A 25,045-nucleotide genomic window follows, 5' to 3' on the forward strand; every position below is an offset into this window, starting at 1 on the left:
GTATGAGCATTTGCTAAAAAAAACTTATAATACTGTTTCCAGTAATCAAAACTGACAGTAGTGTAATTATTATTATCCCAAGGCAATTGTATACTCTGTATTGGATTTAAAAAAAGACTAGCATGGTGCTTTTCAGAGGGATTTGCAAAAGAAATGGAAAATAATCCACTTTTCTCATATACGTTAACCATAAAAAAATTTAGATGCATCAAAATGTAGTTGATTTTCATATTTTTGCATGAGAAAATGTCCAAGATAATGATATTTTTATTATGGTGATGGGAGAACTGGTTTAAAACAGTATAATATGATCTCATTTATTTGTATGCACACACACACATACATGGCTATAGTTTTTAGATGAATTAAAAGCATCAGAAGAATTTTATTTCCATCTTATTTCATTCTTTCAAGACCACAGGCAGCCACAAGCAATACTAACCTGTACTTCTACCTTTGCCTGGTAGTGAAACTAACCTGATGGTAAACAGGAGACCTACAATCTGTTCAGTTACTTTCCAATTTCACTGGACATGCCCACTCCATTATAACTGCTTCTGCAGAGAGTAGTTACAACAGGGGCCATATGGCCAACAAAGTTGAAACTATTTACTGTCTGACCTTTTGTATCAAGAGGAATGATTTGCCCACTCATCTGCTGAAATCTGTCTTATTTTTTAGTCAAAGGATAATTGCTTTATAGAATTTTGTTGTTTTCTGTCAAACTTCAACTTAAATCAGCTATAGATGTACATATCACCCTTCCCTCTTGAACCTCCCTCCCAATCCCACCCCTCTAGGTTGATATTGGAACACCTGTTTCAGTTCCCCACTGGCTATCTATTTTACATATGGTAATATAAGTTTCCATGTTACTCTCTCCATACATCTCACCCTCTCCTCCCGTCTAAGTATTTCTTGATCCCTTAAAAGACTTCTTAAAAGGGGGGAAAGAGTCCTGAAAATTGCTGGCTGCCGAAATAGAACTGCACTATATGAACACACTCTCCTCCAAAGACTCTTCTGTCTCCTTCAAAAAATGCTCAACTTTTTTAAGATTCTTCTTGCCTTTTTTCCCTCCTGTTTTTATGCCAGATTTCTACAACTACATTTCTACATTTATTCTAAAACTTAACGTTAACTTTTCTCACCTTACACACACAGTTTACTTCTACAGTTTCTCTCATTTGCCTCCTCTTCCCTTCTTCTTCCAATGTACCATCAACAGTCCATGGAAACTGTTCCAGTTATATGTTTTCACAGTGAACATGGGGTCAAAAAATTTTTGGACTAAATAGATCCTTGGCAATCATTTGCTCAAGCTCCTTTTCACCACTGAATTCAGAAAGCCTGGAGTCCTCTAGTCACTTCATTAGCCGATAAGTAGACCACACGTAGGGTCTCTGTGGATTTGGTGAGGAGATGAGGATTTTCTCAACTCTGATACGCTCCTGTTCTGTGAGATCTCAAGAAGTCTGAAAGACCAGTTCAAAATTAGTGGTGAGCCCAGATTAGGTCAGAAGTCTCAAGACCCCTCACAGCTTTTCCACTGGAGCTCGGTAGTTACCCAAATGTTTAAACCTCTACGACTGTCAAATTCGTCGTTTTCAACTTCTGCATCCTTCATCAGACGCCTGGCTACTCTGTGTCCCCACTGACTCTTACACTGAGACTCTCACTCCGGGAGATCCGGTTGAACATTACAGCTTTCATTTTTATTCCTATTCCACTTTCCTATTTCCAGCTTCCTACAGGACACCTCCAGAATACCCACTTAGGGAATACCAGACCACCTTACCTGCCTCCTGAGAAATCTGTATGCAACTCAAGAAGCAACAGTTAGAACCAGACAAGGAACAAGGAACTGGTTCCAAACAAGGAAAGGAGTACGTCAAAGCTGTATATTGTTACCCTGCCTTATTTAACTTATATGCAGAGCACATCACGCAAAATGCCAGGCTGGAGGAAGCATGAGCTGGAATCAAGATTGCCGGGAGAAATATCAATAACCTCAGATATGCAGACGACACCACCCTTATGGCAAAAACCAAAGAGAAACTGAAGAGCCTCTTGACAAAAATGAAAGTGGATAGAGAAAAGCTGGCTTAAAACTCAACATTCAGAAAACTAAGATCATGGCATCCGGTCCCATCACTTCATGGCTAGTAGATTGAGAAACAATGGAAACAGTGACAGACTTTATTTTGTTGGCTCCAAAAATCACTGCAGATGGTGACTGCAGCCATGAAATTAATAAGACGCTTGCTTCTTGGAAGAAAAGCTGAGTTCAGCTCAGGCACTCAGTCGTGTCCGACTCCCTGTGACCCCATGAATTGCAGCATGCCAAGCCTCCCTGTCCATGACCAAATCCCAAACTCATGTCCATTGAGTAGATGCCATCCAACCATCTCATCCTCTGTCATCCCCTTCTCCTCCTGCCCTCAATCTTTCCCAGCATCAGGGTCTTTTCCAATGAGTCAGCTCTTCACATCAGGTGGCCAAATACTGGAGTTTCAGCTTCAACATCAGTCCTTCCGATGAACACCCAGGCCTGATCTCCTTTAGGATGGACTGCTTGGATCCCCTTGCAGTCCAAGGGACTCTCAAGAGTCTTCTCCAACACCACAATTCAAAAGCATCAGTTCTTTGGCGCTCAGCTTTCTTTAGAGTCCAACTCTCACATCCATACATGACTACTTGGAAAAACCATAGCCTTGACTAGACACACCTTTGTAATGTCTGTCTAGTAATGTCTCTGCTTTTTAACATGCTGTCTAGCTTGGTCATGACTTCTCTTTCAAGGAGTGACCGTCTTTTAATTCCATGGCTGTAATCACCATCTGCAGTGATACTGAAGCCCAAAAAATAAAGTCAGCCACTGTTCCTCCATCTATTTCCCATGAAGTGATGGGACCGGATGCCATGATCTTCGTTTTCTGAATGCTGAGCTTTAAGCCAACTTTTTCCCTCTCCTCTTTCACTTTCATCAAGAGGCTCGTCAGTTCTTCTTCACTTTCTGCCATAAGGGTGGTGTCATTTGCATATCTGAGGCTATTGATATTTCTCCCAGCAATCTTGATTCCAGCTTGTGCTTCTTCCAGTCCAGCGTTTCTCATGATGTACTCTGCACAGAAGTTAAATAAGCAGGGTGACAATATACGTACTCCTTTTTCCTATTTGAAACCAGTCTGTTGTTCCATGTCCAGTTCTAACTGTTGCTTCCTGACCTGCATATAGGTTCCTCAAGAGGCAGGTCAGGTGGTCTGGTATTCCCACCTCTTTCAGAATTTTCCACAGTTTATTGTGATCCACACAGTCAAAGGCTTTGGCATAGTCAATAAAGCAGCAATAGATGTTTTTCTCGAACTCTCTTGCTTTTTCCATGATCCAGCAGATGTTGGCAATTTGATCTCTGGTTCCTCTGCCTTTTCTAAAACCAGTTTGAACATCTGGAAGTTCACGTATTGCTGAAGCCTGGCTTGGAGAATTTTGAGCATTACTTCACTAGCGTGTGAGATGAGCAAACTAGACAGCATATTAAAAAGCAGAGACTTTGACAACAAAGGTCAGTCTAGTCAAAGCTAACGTTTTTCCAGTAGTCATGTATGGATCTGAGAGTTGAACCATAAAGAAAGCTGAGCACTTAAGAATTGATGCTTTTGAACTGTGGTATTGGAAAAGACTTAATAAGAGTCCCTTGGAAGAAAAGTTATGACCAACCTAGATAGCATATTCAAAAGCAGAGACATTACTTTGCCAACAAAGGTCAGTCTAGTCAAGGCTATGGTTTTTCCAGTACTCATGTATGGATGTGAGAGTTGGACTGTGAAGAAAGCTGAGTGCCGAAGAATTGATGCTTTTGAACTGTGGTGTTGGAAAAGACTTAATAAGAGTCCCTTGGAAGAAAAGTTATGACCAACCTAGATAGCATATTCAAAAGCAGAGACATTACTTTGCCAACAAAGGTCAGTCTAGTCAAGGCTATGGTTTTTCCAGTACTCATGTATGGATGTGAGAGTTGGACTGTGAAGAAAGCTGAGTGCCGAAGAATTGATGCTTTTGAACTGTGGTGTTGGAGAAGACTCTTGAGAGTTCCTTGGACTGCAAGGAGATCCAACTAGTCCATTCTGAAGGAGATCAGCCCTGAGATTTCTTTGGAGGGAATGATGCTGAAGCTGAAACTCCAGTACTTTGGCCACCTCATGCGAAGAGTTGACTCATTGGAAAAGACTCTGATGCTGGGAGGGATTGGGGGCAGGAGGAGAAGGGGACGACCGAGGATGAGATGGCTGGATGGCATCACGGACTCGATGGACGTGAGTCTGAGTGAACTCCAGAGAGCTGGTGATGGACAGGGAGGCCTGGGGTGCTGCGATTCATGGGGTCACAAAGAGTCGGACACGACTGAGTAACTGAACTGAACTGGATCACAAGAAGATCAAACCAGTCAATCCTAAAAGAATCAGTCCTGAATATTCATCAGAAGGACTGATGCTGAGGCTGAAGCTCCAATACTTTGGCCACCTGATGTGAAGAACTGACTCACTGGAAAAGACCCTGATGCTGTCAATGACTGAAGGCAGGAGAAGGGGGTGACAGAAGATGAGATGGTTGGATGGCATCACTGACTCGATGGACGTGAGTCTGAGTAAGCTCCGGGAGTTGATGATGGACAGGGAAGCCTGGTGTGCTTTAGTCCATGGAGTCACACAGAGTCGGACATGAGTGACTGACTGAACTGAACAGGACACCTCAACTCCTCCAAAACTGTCCTTTTCTCCACAAAACTGAACTTACCACCAATGTTCTCAAAAAAAAAAAAAAAAAAGCCAAACTTTGGCCCCTTTCTTATCAATGTTACTACTTTTTATTTGACTCACTTTATTAAAAAAACATGTAGTTTATGTAATAGAACTACAATAGTTTTGAATTTTAGGTATTATAGTCCATAAATATTCCTTATATTTAAAGTTAAATTTTACATGTAAGTGAGAAGAGCTTATGCTGTGTCCAGAGACCTGCAGTCAAGATGCTCCTCTTTGAGACCATTTCCCTAGACCTTTCTGAGACTTAGTTTATTCCATGTGGTTACTGACACCTGTCACAACGCTGGGAAAGATTGGGGGCAGCAGAGGATTAGATGGTTGAATGGCATCACTGACTCAACGGACATGAAACTGAGCAAACTCTGGGAGATAGCGAAGGACAGGGAAGCTTGTCATGCTGCAGTTCAAGGGCTCGTGAAGAGTCAGACATGACTCAGTGACTGAACACCACCACAGAGAATTAAATAAAGGCTCTGAAACGTTCATAATGCACTCTATAAATATACACAATGGCATCCAACCAGACAAAACAAGCCTAGCTTAGCTTATATCCTCACCTAAGTGTAAATGCTTACTTCTACCATCACACACTGGTTGGAAACCACTCAACAAACATGCAGAATTCCACTCTCCGAGCCTCTTTTCTTAGAACAGCTTTATTGACATATAAATTCATGTCACAGCTCGTATCAGTACTTCGTTTCTTGTTCAGCAATATTCCATTGTGCAGATATAAGACACATTGCTTATTTATCATCAGTGAATGGGCATGTGGGCTATTTGTAGTTTCAGGCTACTGTGAATAATGCTGCTATGAACACGGATGTTTAAGCTATCGCGTTGGTATCAGTCTTCATTTCTCTTGGGTATATATATGCCTAGGAGTAGAGCTACTGGTCACATGAAATTCTATGTTGACCTCTTGAATACCTTACTTTACCATAGTTGGCTCCACCAGCCAAAATCCAATCTTCATCAACACTTTTTTACTGTCTGCTTCTGTGATCACAGTCATTCCAGAGGGTGCCACTCTCACTTTTGACATAGTTCCCTGATGGTCAATGGCACTGAGCACCTTTTCATATGTTTACTGAATAGTTCTGTATCTCCTTTGGAGAAATGTCTTATTAAAATTCTTCAGTCCATTTAAAAAACTGAATTGTCTTTTTACTTCCGAATTTCTGTATTCTGGATACAACTCCCTTCTCATGCATCCTTTGTGCTCAATTGCTCACTCATGTCCGACTCTTTGCGATCCCATGGACTGCAGCCTTCCAGGGTCCTCTGTCCATGGAATTCTCCAGGCAAGAATATTGGAGCGGGTTGCCATTTTCTCTTCCAGAGGATCTTCCCAACCCAGGGATCAAACCTGCATCTCCCTTGTCTTTCTGTATTGCAGGCAGATTCTTTACTGCTGAGCCACCAGGGAAGTCCCTATCAGATATCCGATTTGCAAATATTTTCTTTCTCCCATTCTATGGGTTATCCCTTCACTTTCTTACTGAAAGTTTCTTGGTTTCCTTTGAAACACAAAAAATTTTAATTTTGATGCAGCCTCATTTTATCTGTTTAATTGCTTGTATTTTCAACATCTTGTCTAAGACATCACTGCCTAACCTGAGGTCATAAAGATTTATTTCTATGTTTCCTTCTAACTTACATTTAGGTTTTGAGCACATAGGTTAATTATGTTCTCGGTGTGAAATAGGAGTCAAAATTCACTAGTTTTCATGTGGTCAACCAGTTATCCCAGTACCATTAGTTAGGACTATTGCTTTTTTCATTGAATTATCCTGGCCCCTGTTTCAAGGTTATTTATTCAACTACCTCTCTATTTGAAACTTACCTGCTTGACCTTGTATTATCTATCTCTTAACTAGATTCCTTGCTTTCAACATACTTTTCCCATTTAATTTTTTTAGTTTTAGGTGTACAACATAACACTTAAAAATTTTTTTTACTCACAGAGTTAATTATTTTATAAATAGTAGTCTTATCTCCTAACCCCTCTACTCCTATCTTGAACCTCCCGTTTCCTCTCTTCACTGGCAATCACTAGTTTGTTCTCTATTATCTGTGTCTGTTTCTTTTTTGTTATATTCACAAGTTTTATTTTTGATTCTGCATAGCATCTTTCTAATAAGTATAATACTCTCTAGGTCCACCCATGTTGTTGCAAATGGCCTTATTTCATTCTTCTTTATGGGTGAGGAATATTCCATACTATCTGGTGGCTCAGACAGTAAAGAATCTGCCGCCCGCAATGTGGGAGAGACCTGGTTTTGATCCCTGAGTTGGGAAAATCCCCGGGAGGAGAGCACGGCCACCCACTCCAGCATTCTTGCCTGGACAATCCCCATGAACAGAGGAGCCTGGCAGGCTGCAGTCCATGGGGTCGCAAAGAGTCGGACACAAATGAGTGACTATGCACAGTACAATATCCCACTGTGTTTATGTACATCTTCTTTATCCACTCACCTGTTGATGAACACTTAGGTTGCTTTAATATCTTGGTTATTGTAACTAGTGCTGCTGTGAGCACTGAGGTGCACGTATCTTTACAAATTAGTCTTTGTTTTCTTCAAATATATACCCCAAAGTGGAACTGCTAGATTGTATGGTAGTTCTATCTTTGGTTTTCTGAGGAACCTCTGTACTGTTTTCCATAGAAGCTGCACTAATTTACATTCCCACCAGTGTACGAGGGTTCCCATTTCTCCACATCCTCACCAACACTTGTTATCTGTAGACTTTTTGATGATGGCCATTCTCAAGGTCCCAAGAGGTCCCGGGGCTGGTGTCAGTCCGCTGGCAGGTAGGGATGAGGTCCAGGGGACCACAGGGCTCATGCCCTATGGAAGAAGTGAAAAGAGGTTCTAGGGCTAGTACCAGCCAACTGGTGGGCAGAGGCAGGTCCTGGGGTCTCTGGCTGCAGGGAAACCAGGAACCGCTGGTGAGAGGGGCTGAGACTCAAAGGGTGCTGGGCTGGTGCTTGCCCACTGGTGTGTGAAGCTGCTCACAGGACTGTGCCAATTCACAAGTGGGTGCAGCCAGGTCCCCAGGTCTCTGGCTGCAGGTCCTGGGGGTCCTGGTGCTAATGAGCAGGAAGGATGATTCCAGAATGATCCCTGCCAGCACCAGGGGCCACAAGTTAGAATGAGCTCCCCAAAATGGGCACTGCCAGTGTCTGTATCCCCTGGGAGTCCTGTGGTTGCCTCCTGACTCTCTAGGAGGCTCTCCTAGATAAGAAGGCGGACCTGATCCAGGTTCCTTTCAAATTACTACTTATGCCTTGGGTCCTGGACAGTGTGAGACGTTCTGTGCCTCTTGAAGAGTGAAGTCTCTACTTTTCACAGCACTACTGGTGTTCAAAGCCAAGGCCTGGGGTTTCTGGGAATTCGACTTCCTGGTGCAGGACCCCTGGGCTGGGCAGCCTGATGTGAAGCTCACACTCCACTCCTCAGAGAACCTCTGCAATTGTGATCATCCTCCCAATTTGTTGGTCGCCCACCTAAGGGTATGGGTCTTGACAGTGACTCCACCCCTCCTACCCATCTCATGTGGCTCCTTATCATCTTTAGTTGTAGATCTTCATATCCCCGATCTTGGTCATCAGTAACTGCTCTGTAAACAGGTGTTCATTCTGGTGTACCTACAAGACCAGGTGAGCTCACAAGGTCTTTCTTCTCTGCCATCATGGCCAAGCCTCTCTCAAAGTTCTCTCAACCCTTAAATTCTTTAGTATAGAAATATCATTTAGTCTTTCACATATTAATAGTACTTTTTCAGAAAATAAAAAAGTAGAGAAACCAACTCATTCCGGAGCATTTATTCATTTCTCAAAGAACTATAAACATATATGTGTTTTCTAAGGGAGAACATCTCAAAGTAAAGAAAGCCATGGGTACGTCATGGGAGGGAAGGGTGGGACACAGGGCCCCCTGGATGCACTACCATCTCAAGCGACAGACCCTGCACCTGCCAATACTATAGCCATTATATACACGACTACTAAGCACCCAAAACGTGGCTATTCTTACCTGAAATGTGCTGAAATTGCACGATGTGTAATTTCGGTTTTGTAAGACTCAGTATGGAAGAGAAAAAGCAAAGTATAGTATATCAATTTTTAAATATTAATTACATGTTGAAAATGACAATATTTTGTATACAATGAATTAAATAAAGATCTATTATAAAATCAATTCACACACAGTTAACATTTTTCAATGTTAAGAATAGGAAAATTATCATTACATTATGGTTTTTATTATATTGCTACTGGGCAATGCTACTATTTTATCTCTGAAAAGCGACTGTGTTGACTATATAGGCCTCCTAGGAAATTAAGCTTCATTGGGCATAACTAAGTACACCAAGCACTAAAAGGGTAATGCAAGAGGAGTTGGGATAAACAACCACCTGGGGTATATATTCATCTATCACTGAGGATAAAAAAAACCCATGAGGCAAGGAATGCTGCCTATTTCTTTTCTGATAAACTTCCCAGAACTACAACAGTGCTTGGCATACAGTGGAGCTAAATTACTCAGCTTTGAAGAATGAAGAGGTTTCAGTGGTTTCTAGTATTCTCAGAAGAGAGTTTCCTCTGAAGATGCAAACAGAAGAATGAGGGAATACAGAAGCATATCATATATTATTCTGGACAGTAAACAGCAGAAAATGGTAGCTTAATGCACAGGATTTTTATTCTTTTGAAAAAGTTATCTTCGCTTTTCACATAACTGACGTTGGATGTCAAAGAATATGGATTTCCCTTTATCTGTCAAGACACAGTGTCTATAACTCCAGGTTACTGCCAAAAGCATACAGTCTCAAATTATCTCCTTCACACTACTGTTTCAAAAGTTCACTTGGCTCACCTCTAGGAGAATGACTGTCTCATTCCTTTGTCAGTGTTTCTTAAATATGTGATGCTAGAGGCCACAGCCCTCCTTTTCAAACATGTGGTTTTAAACATACACATGAGGGGTTCCATCCCAGACCGAAAGAATCCAGATTTTGAGGAGTGGGGATGATCCAGTTACTCTTCTTTACAATAAACCTAGAGGGCTACTGCTCTCCATCAGTGGTCAGCAGACCATGGCCTGTGGGCTAAATCCAGCTAGCTGCCACTGGGTAAATAAAGCTCTCCTGGAACAGAGCGACACCCACTCTCCATGGTTGCTTCTGCAACCATAAAGTAGCTGTGACAGAGATGCATGGCCTGCAAGGCCTGAAGTTATTTATTAGCTGGCTCTTCACAGTAAGTTTGCTGACAGTGCTCTAGATAGCCCATATTTTATTCTGGACCAACTCAGAAAACCAAAGAAAAGACATCTGGAAGACAGTTCTGCAGCCTCAGAGAATGAAGTCAACTGAATTATGCTTTGGTGTTAAGTCTTACAGTGACAGGTCTATTTTTAAAAACCTTCAAAAACGCTTCCTGGAGGGATAGTTGCTGAGGATTTCCATTCTGTCCTAGTCTCTCTCTGATGAGGCCCAGAGGCACACAGCTCTGTGTTCCCAGCACAACAGTAAACGTCTTTGAAAACCAAAAAATTGTGAATTATACATACTCATCTTCTCTCCAAGTTATCTTTTAATGACATTTTTCTCGGCTGGTACCCTCCTTAAAGCAAAAGAAATCTGAAGCCCAGGAAGAGTGAGAGAAGGGAATCCACACTGATCTTTCCAGACGGGAGTTCCAGACCTTTGCCTGAGGACCATCACTTCCATGAAGAGCAGGTGGGACACTTTTAAATTAACACATTCAGAAAATCAGACTCTTGTTTCTTCACCATTCAGAATCTTTTCCTACTTGGCCTAAGCCAATGAGACAGATCTGTAGAAAATAAACTAGTATTTGCCCAAAACTGAGAAAACCTGGCAGAACAGTACAAAAGGAGAAACATACTTTAGCTAATTTAAGTGTTTTATTTTATTTTACTTTTTTAAAAACTAAAAAGGTATTAGGGGAAAAAAATGTAATGTGGTATGTGGTTAAATTACACCCTATGGTCTCAGATGATCTAGCTTCTACCTTAAGAAATTATAAAAAGAACAGCAACTTAAACCCAATATAAGTAGAAGAAACATTAAAATAAGAGCAGAAACCAGTGAAATACAAAGCAGAAAATTTTAAAATATCACTAAAAAGAAAAGCAGGTATTCTGAAAAATCAACAAAATTGTTTAAACCTACAGCCAGACTGACCAAAAAATGAGAAGGCACAGATTACCAATATCAAAACTGAAAATATTATAGATCCTAAGACATTAAAATAAGGGAGTGTTATAACTTTATGTCTATAAACTTGATAATTCAGATAAAAGGAACAAATACTTTGAAAGGTACAAACTACCAAAGCTACACACAAAAAAAAAATCTCAAAAAGCTAACAAAGAAGAAACATATAACCTGAAGAGTCCTATACAAAATCAAAGAAAACAAATGTTTAGTTAAAAGCTTTTTCATGAAGAACACTCCAGAACCAGACAGCTACACTCCGTCGAGAGAACTTCAGCTGCACAGTCTGCCAGGGAGCATAGCAAGGAGACAGGCAGCCTTCCTCACTCCTAAACCAGCACACACACAAGGAAAAAGTACTAGCCAATATCCTAAACCAGTACACACACGAGAAGAAAGTACTAACCAATATCCTAAATCAGTACACACACAAGAAAAAAGTACTAGCCAATAACCTAAACCAGTACATACACAAGGAGAAAGTACTAACCAGTATCATTCATGACTGCAGAAACAAGTGTCTCCACAGAACATCAGCAAATCAATCCAGCCATATATAAAATAAGCAACACATCACAACTAGGCAGAATTCATCCTTGGAATGGAAGGCTGTTCAACTCCAAAAGGCAAGAAACTGAACATATCAACAGACTGAAAACTTTAGAGTGATAACTTTAATCAATTTAATGATAACCTCCATCAATACTTAGGAAAAAAGCATGGGCAAAAATCCAAAATCTACTCATGACTTTTAAAAAAAGGGCTTTTAGCAAAGCAAGTATAAAAGAGCACTTCCTCAACCTATTAAATAGCAAAATAGAAACACAAGGCCACTTCTTTAACCTCATAAAAGGCATCTACAAAAACCTTACTGCCAACATCCACACACAAGGCTGAAAAAGATGCCTGCTCACAGTACCTATTCAACAATATCCTGGAAGTCCTAGCTAGTACAGTCAGGCAAGAAAAAGAAATGAACAGCTTATACATCTAAAAAGATGAACTAAAACTGCCTCTATTCACAAATGACTGCCCACAAAGAAAAATGCAAAAGAAATCTACCATGAAAGTTCCTAGAACTTCTAAGTTTAGAAGTTTCAAGTTCACTATTAAAATAAACAAAAATCAACTGTATTTCTACATATTAATATGCAATCAAAAACTGAAATTTAAAAACCACTGTTTACAACAGCATGAGGAAACATAAAATATGCTTGTCAAGAAATCTTAACAAAGTGTGTGTAGAATCTGTATGCTGAAAACCACAAAACAGTATTAAGGTAAATGGAGAGACATACTACATCCATAATTTATACTGTTGAGGAATACTCAATACTGTTAAGATACCATTTCTCCCCAAATGGATCTGCAGATTCAATGCAATCCCAATGAGAATCCTAGCAGACTTTTTTGTAATTTGACAAACATTCTAAAATTTATATAGCAAGGCAAAGGAATTAGTTAAAATAATTTAAAAATAACAGTACATTTGGAAGAGTCACACTACCTGATTTCCACACTTAATATAAAGTACAATTATCAAGGCAGATATAATAAGCAAAAGGATAGACACCAGCTCAATAGAACAGACTAGGGAAAGACCCACACATACATGGTGATGGATTTTTTTTTAAAGATTGTTTTTGATGTGGACAACTTTTAAACTCTTTATTGCATCTGTTATCGTTCTATGTTTGGGCTTTTTGGCTGTGAGGCACGTGGGATCTTAGTTTCCCAACCAGGGATTGAACCTGCACTCTCTACACTGGAAGGCCAAATCTCAAACACTGCACCCCCAGGAGAGTCCCAGTCATTGATTTTTGACAAAGGTAGAAAGCAATTAAATGAAGAAAGAATAACCTTTTCATAAGTGGTTGTTCAAAAAAGTGGACATCTGTATTTAAGAAAAAACAAAATCCCTTGCCCTTATAATACATACAAAATTTAATTTAAAAAAAAAACAAAACACTTCCAGAAGAAAATAACAGGAATAATAATCGGGACCTCGGGTTTGGCAGAATTCTCAAATATCTTTCAAAACTCAGTAACAACTTCTGTGCACCAAGGGACACAGTCAACAGAATGCAAAGGTAATCCATGAAATGGAAAAAAAAGTTACAAGTCATATATCTACTGATAAGGGATTAATGACCAGAATATAGAAAAACGCCTACAATTCAACAAATAAAACCCCAATTAAAAAATGGACAAAGGAACTGGGAAAAAAAGGGAACTGAACAGATGGTAAATCCTGTTATGTGTATTTTACCACTATTTAAAAAAACAGTAAGTATAAAAATTAATACGCAGAAACCTCAATTAAAATAGTTAGGTGGCCAGCAGGGGATGCGCTTGTGCACTGTGTTATTAGCAGAGCCCAGCAGGAATAAAACCGACTTCCTCTTCCTGCGTGCCAGGAGCTCCACTGTGACAAACTGTCACAACTCAGCCAGTGAACAACCACAATACCCTGGGCTCTCCATTCCTCCGGTGGACTCACTGTTTACTTCAGCCCTCCCAACTTCCTTTTTCCCTCCATAAAACAGTGCCCTTTTCCACCGTATGCTGGGGTCCTGCATTGTCTCATCATGGTTGCAGACCCTCAACTGCAATTCTTTGTTGATTCCCAGCAAACCCACTTTTGCCGGAGAAATAACAGTTACTCTATTTGTTTCAGGTCAGTACAAGAAAACAAACAATTTAATTAAAAATAGGCAAAATATGTGAACACATTTTACCAAAGAATACTGGAGTGGGTAGCCTACCCCTTCTCTAGCAGACCTTCCTGACCCAGGAATCGAGCTGGGCTCTCCTGCACTGCAGGCAGATTCTTTACCAACTGAGCTATCAAGGAAGCCCTAAACAAGATGGATATATAAATGACAAATAAGCACATAAACAGATATTCAACATCATTAGTCTTTAGAGAACTACAAACTAAAACCACAATGACATACCACAACACACCTATTAGAACAGATAATAAGGAGGAAAACAACATTCCAGCCCTGATACAATCAACTGTTTGTGAGGATACAAAGTAACTGGAGCTCTTATGAGCTGCTGGCTGAGATGCAGAATAGTACAGAAAGTGTGACAGCTCCTTATAAAAGTTAAACATTCACTTACCATAAAACCAAAAACATTGCATTCCCAGGAATTTACCCAGAAGAAAGGAAAAGGTATGAGCATACAAAAACCTGTATACCAGAGCAGATTTATTCATAATTACAAAGGTATCCAGGCTGAACAATGAATAAGCGAATTATTCTATATTCATATAATGAAATGCTACTCAGCAATAAGAAGGAACTAACTACTACTGATACAAGTCTATCACAGAGAAATCTCAAGTGCATTGGGTTAAGTGTAAGAAGCCAGTCTCATAAGACTACATACTATATGAGTTCCTCTCATGACACTCTGGAAAAGGCCAGTGTACAGAATAGAAAACACCCGTGGTTGCTAAGCGCTGAAGGTAAGGGCTTGGAGCTGACTACAAGTTGCACGTGGGAGAACCTCAGGGTGACCAGACTGTTCTACATGGTCTGCAGTGGTGGTTATGTGACTGTCACAGGGCTAAATGCGTTTGGCAGACTCAGAACTGTACGTTAACAATGAATTTTAATGTGTGTAAATAATATCAACAAAAACAATGAAAGTATTAAGGAAATTAATGAAATATGATAAAATAGTATCAAATTATTCTATAAACACTAGACAACTGACTATTTATAAGGCATGATGATATATGTTTAATCTGATTTAAACATGTTATCAGGATATTTCAAACAAATTCAGGCCATACCTTAGCTCTATAAAGTTAAGGTTAGTATTAGGAATTTTTTTTTTTTTTTTTTTTTTTACTATTTAGGGAGACACACAAAAAATCGAGTGTATTTTATCTGAAATCACTGTTTCTTTTCTAAACAATTAATTCACCCGTGAAGTGATGGGACCAGATGCCATGATTTTAGTTTTCTGAATCTTGAGTTTTAAGCCAACTTTTTCACTCTCCTCTTTCACTTTCATCAAGAGGCTCTTTAGTTCTTCTTCACTTTCTGTCATAAGGGTGATGTCATCTGTGTATCTGAGGTTATTGATAATTCTCCCAGCAATCTTGATTCCAGCTTATGCTTCATCCAGCCTGGCATTTCGCATGATGTACTCTGCATGTAAGTTAAACAAGCAGGGTGACAATATACAGCCTTGACATACTCCTTTCCCAATTTAGAACCAGTCTGATGTTCCATGTCCAATTCTAACTGTTGCTTCTTGACCTGCATACAAGATTTCTCAGGAAGCAGGTCAGGTGGTCTGAAATTCCCATCTCGAAGAATTTTCCAGTTTGTTGTGATCCACATAGCCAAAGGCTTTGGCATAGTCAATAAAACAAAAGTAGATGTTTTTCTGATAACTCTCTTGCTTTTTTGATGATCCACTGGATGTTGGCAATTTGATCTCTGGTTCCTCTGCCTCTTCTAAATCCAGCTTGAACATCTGGAAGTTCATAGTTCACATACTGCTGAAGCCTGGCTTGGAGAATTTTGAGCATTACTTTGCTAGCATGTGAGATGAGTGCAGTTGTGCGGCAGTTTGAACATTCAGAAAACTAAGATCATGGCATTTGGTCCCCATCACTTCATGACAAATAAATAGATGGGGAAACAATGGAAACAGGGAGAGACTATTTTCTTGGGCTGCAAAATCACTGCAGATGGTGACTGCAGCCATGAAATTAAGACGCTTGCTCCTTGGAAACAAAAGCTATGACCATCCTAGACAGCATATTAAAAGGCAGAGACACTACTTTATCAACAAAGGTCCATATAGTCAAAGCTACAGTTTTTCCAGTAGTCATGTATGGATGTGAGACTTGGGCTATAAAGAAAGCTGACCAAAGAACTGATGCTTTTGAACTGTTAGGGTCCCTAGGACTGCAAGGAGATCCAACCAGTCCATTCTAAAGGAAATCAGTCCCAAATATTCATTGGAATGACTGATGCTGAAGCTGAAACTCCAATATTTTGGCCACTGATGTGAAGAACCAACTCAATGGAAAAGACCCTGATGTTGGGAAAGATTGAAAGCGGGAGGAGAAGGCGCTGACAGAGGATGAAATGGTTGGATGGTATTATCAACACGATGGACATGAGTTTGAGTAAACTCCAGGAGTTGGTGATGGACAGGGAAGCCTGGCATGCTGCAATCCATGGGGTCACAAAGAGTCAGATATGACTGAGCAACTGAATTGAACTGAATTCACCCGTTGCCTATCATGTGCAGATTCAAAGATTCACAAGATCGCGGTTTAGGAACATGATTTTCCCTCTCTCTAACTTGCTAGTAATGGACACAGCGAGTAGAAACAGTATGTGTAAAACGTCTGTCTGTTCTCTCATTTTTTTCTGCACATTCTCCAGGGAGAAGGGGAATCAGCAATCAGCTCTCTTCAGAGGGAGGAAAAGGGAGACCTATGGGCAGCACGACTTTATGCCAAGTACTATTAGGCGGCATCAGCCACATTTTACACCTGTGGAAACCAAAGTTTTAGAAGTGAGTTGGACCACATGTGCTCATTTCTAAAGGGAAGCAGGCAGTGCTAGAATGCAAATTCCAAACAGGTTCATTTCAGACAAAGCTCTTTTTCCTTTTAACGTAAGTATTTTAAAGCATCATTTACTTAATCCTCATTTCAGCATTTTCCATCTAGTTCTAGAGCCACATGGCATGTGGTATCTTAAGTTCCCTGACCAGGGAGTGAACCCATGCCCTCTGCAGTGGAAGTGCAGAGTCTTAACCACTCAACCTCCAGGGAAGTACCACAAAGTTCTTACTCTTACCCAGATCACTGTAATTTGCTCTCTGACCATCTGCAATTGCTTAAGCAACAGCTTGGTTCTACATGTTTCAAAACAAGGAATATCTTTTAAGATTTTATTACTTGCATGACCTTGTTCAATTTTAAACCCCAAGCTTACAATATGTACTTATATACTCAGAAACACTGAAACAGTTTACACGTTTACACCAGCATACGGTGTCTTTTATCTGAGCACTCAAAATTTAAAATATAAACCACTTAAGTCATGACTGAAAACAGCAAAATACAAATAACAACCAAAAAGATATATGAAAAAGTAATCATGCTCACTTTTGACCTTAATCAAGAATTTATTGCAACTCTGATTTTAAACAAAGGATTATAGAAAAGTTCTTCCCCTTTCTTCTGGCTTCCTGACATCTGGCTTTCCTCTATTGTTTTCAGAAACTGCCAGGATCCTGAGTTACACAGAGATTATTTACTCAACAGAACTCACCCTGTGAAGTGTCACCGTGTGTTGTTCCCATATAGCTGTTTCCTCCATTGTTGTGTTCTGACAGAGGAAAAGAAAAACAATTATCTTTTAAGAGAATGTCTTTCATAAAGTAGATGAGAACCTCTAGCAAACAATTTAGCACAGTAAAATACCAAAATCCATACTTTTAATATTAGGTACTCTGAAGAGCGCTTAGTAATTACAGAAGTTTTTTGCATGCTTCTGTTTTTGTTGTAAGAGACAGGAAAGTACACACAGGAACTTCCTTTGTTTTAACTTAATTTGGACAAACGCCACTCTACACTCACTTCAGGCCAGCTGAAATCAGTATTCACGCTAATTCTGCAACTTAACAGTGACAGAAGTTAGAACAGCATTTTTAAAGAATCTAACAACATAAAACATTTAAAAGCTTTCCTTACGTTGTGCAAAGAAAGGAAACGACAAATACCTCTGAACTCAGTAATTATAAAATACATATTACAGGATAACAGATAAGACCATTTGACAGGTTGGGTCAGTGGTTGCTTCAGTATCAGCTGAAACACTACTGCTCAACCTAGTTTCATTTTACTGCAGAATTATCTTCAAGTTTTGTTTATTACTCTGAAGGAAAAAAAAAAGGGTGGGGCTTTTCTAGCATACATATCATGCACACAAGCCCATACCAAAAGAACAAACAATTCCACCCCTCTCAAAAGAATCCCTGGGTAAAGTAAGTGATGCGAGCGCCCAGAGATGCTGCTGCTCAAATGTCCGTATAACTCAGGTTCTTCTGTCAGAGCTTTTACTGAAGAGGGAAATAAATCACTATCTACAGGATGGGCACTAAGGAATTTACAGTAAATTTCTTATAAATTGGGTTCATTGCTCTTGGAAAGTAATTCAATCTCTTTTAATGCTATCATTCTCTGCAGCTGGGGTTGCTGAACATATATAGACATTTACAATTTGTCTAAAGGCTTTCCAGAGTTATCCAAAGGTAGGGTGGAAGGGAGAACGCTGAGCATGACACTGCCAGGCCATCGCTGTTGCCCAGTGTTATCACCATCTGTGCCACAGGCGAGCTTTCCGAGCACACTGCTGGCATGAGCATCATGAGAAGGTATCCACCATGGGGCCGTGGGCCCACTTCTTTCCACAGCAAATTTAATCGAACATTAATGCCCCTTGAGAAAATGAATCCCTATAAAGAAAGCCCACTTCCCTAAATTCAGAGCCACTAGATTAACTTTCCTGCCAGATGAACAAGAGAGGGAGAGAAAGGATCCCTCTGTCCCATCCCATAGATAAGAACTGTCCACTAACGCTTTGTTTCAATCTTGCAGTCAAGTGCAGCAAAACCTCTTTTTAATGAGACCTCTACTGGAAACAAAGCTGTTTTGTTTTTTTAAAAAATGACCAAGATCCATATATTTAAAAAAAATTCCTCCATCAATGTGACACAGTGATGATAGGAGTAATTCTGCTAAACAGAAAGAGTCCTACTAAATTACACATGATAAAAATAATCTGCAACTGCCAGTTTGTCCAAGCTTAGCTGACTTATGAAAAATAAGAATTGCTTGCATGGCTCTAAACTCATCATGCCTGGATCCACTTCTTTAATCAGCAGCACTACTTTTACATCCTTTCCTAACAAGGGCAAACTGAAAGTGATCTTATACCAGGAGAGAACCTCCGTAACATAACCTTTGGAATGAAAATTTATTGTCCTGCGTATAGTTTGAATGGCCACATAGCTTTTCATTTTGTAAACGAATATAAATCAAATGAGAAAATTCATTTAATGTGAAGGGAGAAAAAGATTCTGAAACAGCTTGTATCCTGTTACCCTCATTTTTAACATGATCACTTTCAAGCAGAGCAAAGTTTAAACATGAATAGGAAAACAAAGGATATATAAAAGGATATACAGAATGTTAACACGATCATCTTCAAAGTGAGGGGACTATGGGTGATATCTCTTCATTAGGTTTTTTTTTTTTCCTTTTCTTTCTCCATTCCCAATCAGAATAAATTGCCAAAATATTTTAAGACACATTCATTAGATCCTACTTTGAACTTCAGATATCTATTTTTAACTTTGCTTTTAGGAAAAATCAAGTAATATTTAAGAAGATTACTTTATGTTACTTATAAAAATTACTGTTAGAAAGGGGTTTATACAATAAGGTCTTAATGTACAAGCTTCTAGAGGAGTACAATAAGAGAAATTTAGATTATTTTACATAAGGGGAAAAATAAGAATTCTAAAACAATGGTTCTCAGTATTTTAATCAAAATTAGTATGTTTCTTCAGAAAAGCACACATCTCAACCAACTCAGTGGGTTCCCCAGAATGGGCAACAGCAGCTCACTTCTCTGATAAAGCCAAACACAGCTTTATTAGCTCAATTCACCAGAGGGAGACCAATGAACAAGACAGGGGCCAACAGAGAACGAAATATGAAAAACGATGTCCAGTTAGGTGCTTAGCCTACACACTAAACCAATGACATCTGTAACATAAGTGGTTATGCCCGGCTCATCCTTAGCGTTTTAAACACACAGAGGCATACACAAGCATCCTAGTTTAAACCACAGACCATGCCACGCCTCTCCACTCTCCGGCCTCTGGCTTCTGTCACTGGCAAAAGCAACGAAACTATCCACTGCTGTCTAACTAGGCAGATTTTATGAGGACTTCGAGGCCCTGAGGGGCGAGTGGATGAGCACACAGATTTGTAAGAATACAATGCAGTGAAGCACAGCGGTAGACTCTTGGTCGACGAGATTCAAGTCCTCACTGTAATTCTTTCAACTTTGCTCTATTTGACCATAAAATGCTGAGGGGTAGGGAGAGCAGATTCTTAAAGGAAGTCACTCAGTTTTATGAAGGCTAAAATGGAAATAAAGCATTTTTAGTACTATTAAATTTGGTACTTCAGAAATTTTGATACTTTAGAAAAAGAAGGAAGGGGATTTTCTCCACTCCAGGATTTTCTCCTCTGGGGTAGAGAAAAAGAAACTGGGGCAGGCAGGCAGGAAAATTTATTTTCGCTGTGAGCACTTCTCACTTAATAGTGTTCTGCTAAGTTCATCTACTACTTACTCAAGTAATTTAAAAACATCATCCTCATTATAAAATTGCTTACAACTCATCATTTTTCTTACTGGGAAAAAAAAGAAATGCATAATTGTGTAAGTTGCACAAGGATTTTCTGGTAAAGTCTCATTCCCCAAATATTCAGGCTTGTGGGGAGACCACAAGTAACAAAGTGTTGCTCCAATAAGAATGATTCCAGCACTATCACCCCTGTAATTCTGAAATATGCTGTTAAACAGAAAATGAAGAGGCCACGAACACCAAGATCAGAGCCCAAGTCTGCCATTAAGTATGTAAGTAACTTTAGTGTTCCCCATTTAAGGAATGGGATACATCAACTCAAGGAGAAAGCCCTGTCTAGCTCCAAAATCCTACTAGACTGTAATTCCAATTCCAAACAGGCTGCAAATTCATTAATTAGGTAACCAGTGTGGGCATCAAGAACAGCGACACTCTTGGCCACTGGGCTCTGAGTTCTATACACAACTTTAAAATCAGCATCCACTGACCAGAATCCTAATTTCTGAAGGAGCAAAAAGCTGCATTTCAGAAAGTGCAAAGAGTTTGTTTGGTGTCTTTGTTCTAAGCTCCAGCTGGCAAAGATACTACTCAGATCACCAACTGTGAAGGGCTCCCTGCCAAAACTTCAGATCCTAATTTTAGGCAGCTTCACTGTCCTTTCAGCAGATTCCACGTGGTGGAAAGACAGGAAGTTACAAGAATGGACAGGAGAACCTGTATCTGTTGTTGGTCAATCACTAAGTCGTGTCTGACTCTGTGATCCTGAGGACTGCAGTACACCAGGCTTCCCTGTCCTTCACCAACTCCCAGAGGATGCTCAAACTCATGTCCATCGAGTCAGTGATGCCATCCAACCATCTTATCCTCTGTCGGCCCCTTCTCCTTCTGCCTTCAATCCTTCCCAGTATCAGGGTCTTTTCCAATGAGTCAGCTCTTCACATCAGGTAGCCAGAGTATTGGGAGCTTCAGCAATCAGTCCTTCCGATGAATATTCAGAGTTGATTTCCTTTAGGATGGACTGGTTTGATCTCCTTGTCATCCAAGGTACTCTCAAGTCTTCTCCAATACCAAAGCTCAAAAGCATCAATTCTTAAGCTCTCTGCCTTCTTTATGGTCCAACTCTCACATCCATACTTGACTACTGGAAAAACTGTATCTTTGACTATACAGACCTCTTGGTAAAGCAATGTCTCTGCTTTTTAACACACTGTCTAGGTTTATCATAGCTTTTCTTCCAAGGAGCAAGTGTCTTTTAGCTTCATGGCTACAATCACCATCTGCAGTGATTTCAGAGCCCAAGAAAATAAAGTCTGTTGCTGTTTCCATTGTTTCCCCATCTATTTGCCATGAAGTGATGGGACCGGATGCCATCTTAGTTTTTTGAATGTTGAGTTTTAAGCCAGCTTTTTCACTCCCCTCTTTCACCTTCATCAAGAGGCTCTTTAGTTCCTCTTTGCTTTCTGCCATAAGGGTGGTGTCATCTGCATATCTGAAGTTATTGATATTTCTCCTGGCAATCTTGATTCCAGCCTGAGCTTCATCCAGTCTCACATTTCACATGATGTACTCTGCTATAAGGTACATAAGCAGGGTGACAATATACAGCCTTGATATACTCCTTTCCCAATTTGGAACCAGTTCTTTGTCCATCTCTAACTGTTGCTTCTTGACTTGCATACAGGTTTCTCAGGAGGCAGGTCAGGTGGTCTAGTATTCCCATCTCTTGAAGAATTTTCCAGTTTGTTGCAATCTACACAGTCAAAGGTTTTAGCATAGTCAATGAAACAGAAGTAGATGTTTTTCTGGAATTCACTTGCTTTTTCTATGATCCAACAGATGTTGGCAATTTGATCTCTGGTTTGATTCCTCTGCCTTTTCTAAATCCAGCTTGTACATCTGGAAGTTCTCGGTTCACGTACTACTGAAGCCTAGCTTGAAGGATTTTCAGCTTTAACTTGCTAGCATGTGAAATGAGTGCAATTGTGTTAGTTTGAACATTCTTTGGTATTGCCCTTCTTTGGGACTGGAAAGAAAACTGACCTTTTCCAGTACTGTTGTGACTGCTGAGTTTTCCAAATTTGCTGGCACATTGAGTGTAGCACTTTAACAGCATCATCTTTTAGGATCTGCAATAGCTCAGCTGGAATTTCATCACCTTCACTCGCTTTGTTCATAGTGAGGTTTCTTAAGGCCCACTTGACTTCGCACTCCAGGACGTCTGGTTCTAGGTGAGTGAGCACACTGACGTGGTTATCTGGGTCATTAAGATCTTTTTTGTATAGTTCTTCTATGTGTTCTTGCCACCACTTCTTAATAACTTCTGCTTTTGTTAGGTTCATACCGTCTCCATCCTTTATTGTGCCCAACGTTGCATGAATGTTCCCTGAGTATCTCTAATTTTCTTAAGAGATCTCTAGTCCTTCCCATTCTATTGTTTTCTTCTATTTCTTTGCATTGTTCACATAGGAAGGCTTTCTTATCTCTCCTGGCTATTCTATGGAACTCTGCATTCAGATGGGTATATCTTTCCCTTTCGCCTTTGCCTTTTGCGTCTCTTCTTTTCTTGGCTATTTGTAAGGCCTTCTCAGACAACCATTTTGCCTTTTTTGCTTTTCTTTTTCTTGGGGATGGTTTTGATCACTGCCTTCTATACAATGTCACAAATCTCTGTCCAAAGTTCTTTAGGCACTCTGTCTATCAGATCTAACCCCTTGAGTCTATTTGTCACTTCCACTGTATAATCATAACGGATTTGATTTAGGTCATACCTGAATGGTCCAGTGGTTTTCCCTACTCTCTTCAATTTAAGTCTAAATTTTGCAATAAGGAGTTCATGATCTGAGCCACAGATCATGACAACCTATATCTGGGAGAAGACCAAATCCAGGATGGACTAAATTAAAAGTCAGTGTTCCCCAAATGTAGGAAAAGTCTTAACTCCTTAACATTAAGTAGACATACAACCAGTCAAAACCTACCTCCTTATGGCTGTAATTTTAAAACAATCCATTCATTTATTCAATCCAGACTCTGATCCTAAGTGCTGCGGAGGTCAAGAATAGAACCCCGTCTTCCTGAGGGGCTCAAGGAGAAGGTTTAGAACACTAGATAAATGGTGCATACGAGTGCCACGGCAGGTGGAGAGGACAAGGCCTGCTGAGAAGATAGGAGACTGAGTCCCCAAGAAAGCAACATTTGAGTTTAGGCTTGAAGGATGACCAGGAAAGGAAGTGGGAAAAGATGGTTCCAGAGAGGAATCAGCATGTCAACAGGCTGCTACTGCTGCTGCACACAGCGCTGCTGTCATGCGGGTAAAAGAGCCCCTGGAGCAGGACACCAAAGGCCTTGTAATGTCAGGCTAGCAACAGTGAGCTCAGTGGAAAGATACTAAGGAGCCATTCTGACACTGTGACATGGAAGACAGAGTTGAGGCAGGGAGACCAATTAGAAAGTGGAAGTGAAGGAAGAGGAGCTAAGGATGATGGTGAGAGGCTTCTGAATTGGACAGCTGCATGAAAACACCAGCAGAAGAGATGACGAATACAGTTTTAGTCGCCTTTAAGTTGAGGTGCCTGTGGAATACTGAAGCAGAGAGATAGGCAGTAGGCTGGTGGATACAGGAGATCTGGCCTAGATAAGAATCTAGGAGTAATCTACAAAGTAGTTCTGAACCCAAGGGGAAAGCTCCAATTACCAAAGCACTAAGCTGGCCCTGTGCAACATGAGTACTCTAAGGGGAAAAAGGAAGAACCACAGGGACTTGAGAAGGAACAGCCAGCAAGGAACTCACACAAAAATGTCACTTGATAGTGAAGGACAGGGAAGTCTGGAGTGCTGCAGTCCGTGGGGTCGCAAAGAGTTGGACACAGCTGAGAGACTGAACAGCTGTCCAGAAAAGACGACAAAATAGGAAAGTCAAGATATCATAAAAGAATACAATTTTCATGTATTTTTAAACTGTTGGACCTTTCCATATCAAACATGTATTTAAAATAGATTATTCAGGGCCATCTCTTAAATAAAGCACACTGAGCTTTCTTTGCTGACGACCGTGGTCCTCAATAGGAAAACCAGGCAGTAAACAGAGCAGTCACACTCCGGTGGCTCCTACTGGGCTTTTTCTTCTCTGAGCAGAGCTGCTGCACTCAACTGTTTCTGAATTCTCCTCCCCTATGAAGTTCTGGGTTTCTGTCTCTTTTTTTTTTTTTTGCCTTCCATCCAAAACAAAAATAGAAAGCAAGATCACCTATTGAGGTAAGGTGAGCCAGAAACTTATGAAGTACAGCCGAAGTTTTAGTGAATGAAACAGATGCCCCCATCCCTCTTTGACCTCTTCTTGTTGTTGTTCAGTCGAGTCCAACTCTTTGTGACCCCATGGACTGTAGCCTGCCAGGTTCCTCTGTCCTTGGAATTCTCCAGGCAAGCACACTGGAGTGGGTAGCCAGGCCCTCCTCCAAGGGATCTTCTCGTACCAGGGATGGAACCCGTGTCTCCTACCCTGCACGCAGGTTCTTTACTGCTGAGCCACCAGGCAAGCCCCT

General features: G+C 40.4%; 1 protein-coding gene across 2 annotated transcripts in view; it reads right to left on the reverse strand.

The window, feature by feature from the left end:
• Window positions 1-25,045, reverse strand: part of TJP1 (tight junction protein 1) — a 259,849-nt gene that overhangs the window by 68,236 nt on the left and 166,568 nt on the right. For both annotated transcript variants that reach the window (XM_068991334.1, XM_068991333.1), the window contains exon 3: window positions 17,396-17,452. In XM_068991334.1, the coding sequence (XP_068847435.1) occupies window positions 17,396-17,452 (57 nt within the window). The remainder of the gene's footprint in view (window positions 1-17,395; window positions 17,453-25,045) is intronic.

Source organism: Capricornis sumatraensis, chromosome 19 (assembly GCF_032405125.1).
Source record: "Capricornis sumatraensis isolate serow.1 chromosome 19, serow.2, whole genome shotgun sequence".
NCBI classification, from domain to species: Eukaryota; Metazoa; Chordata; class Mammalia; order Artiodactyla; family Bovidae; genus Capricornis; species Capricornis sumatraensis.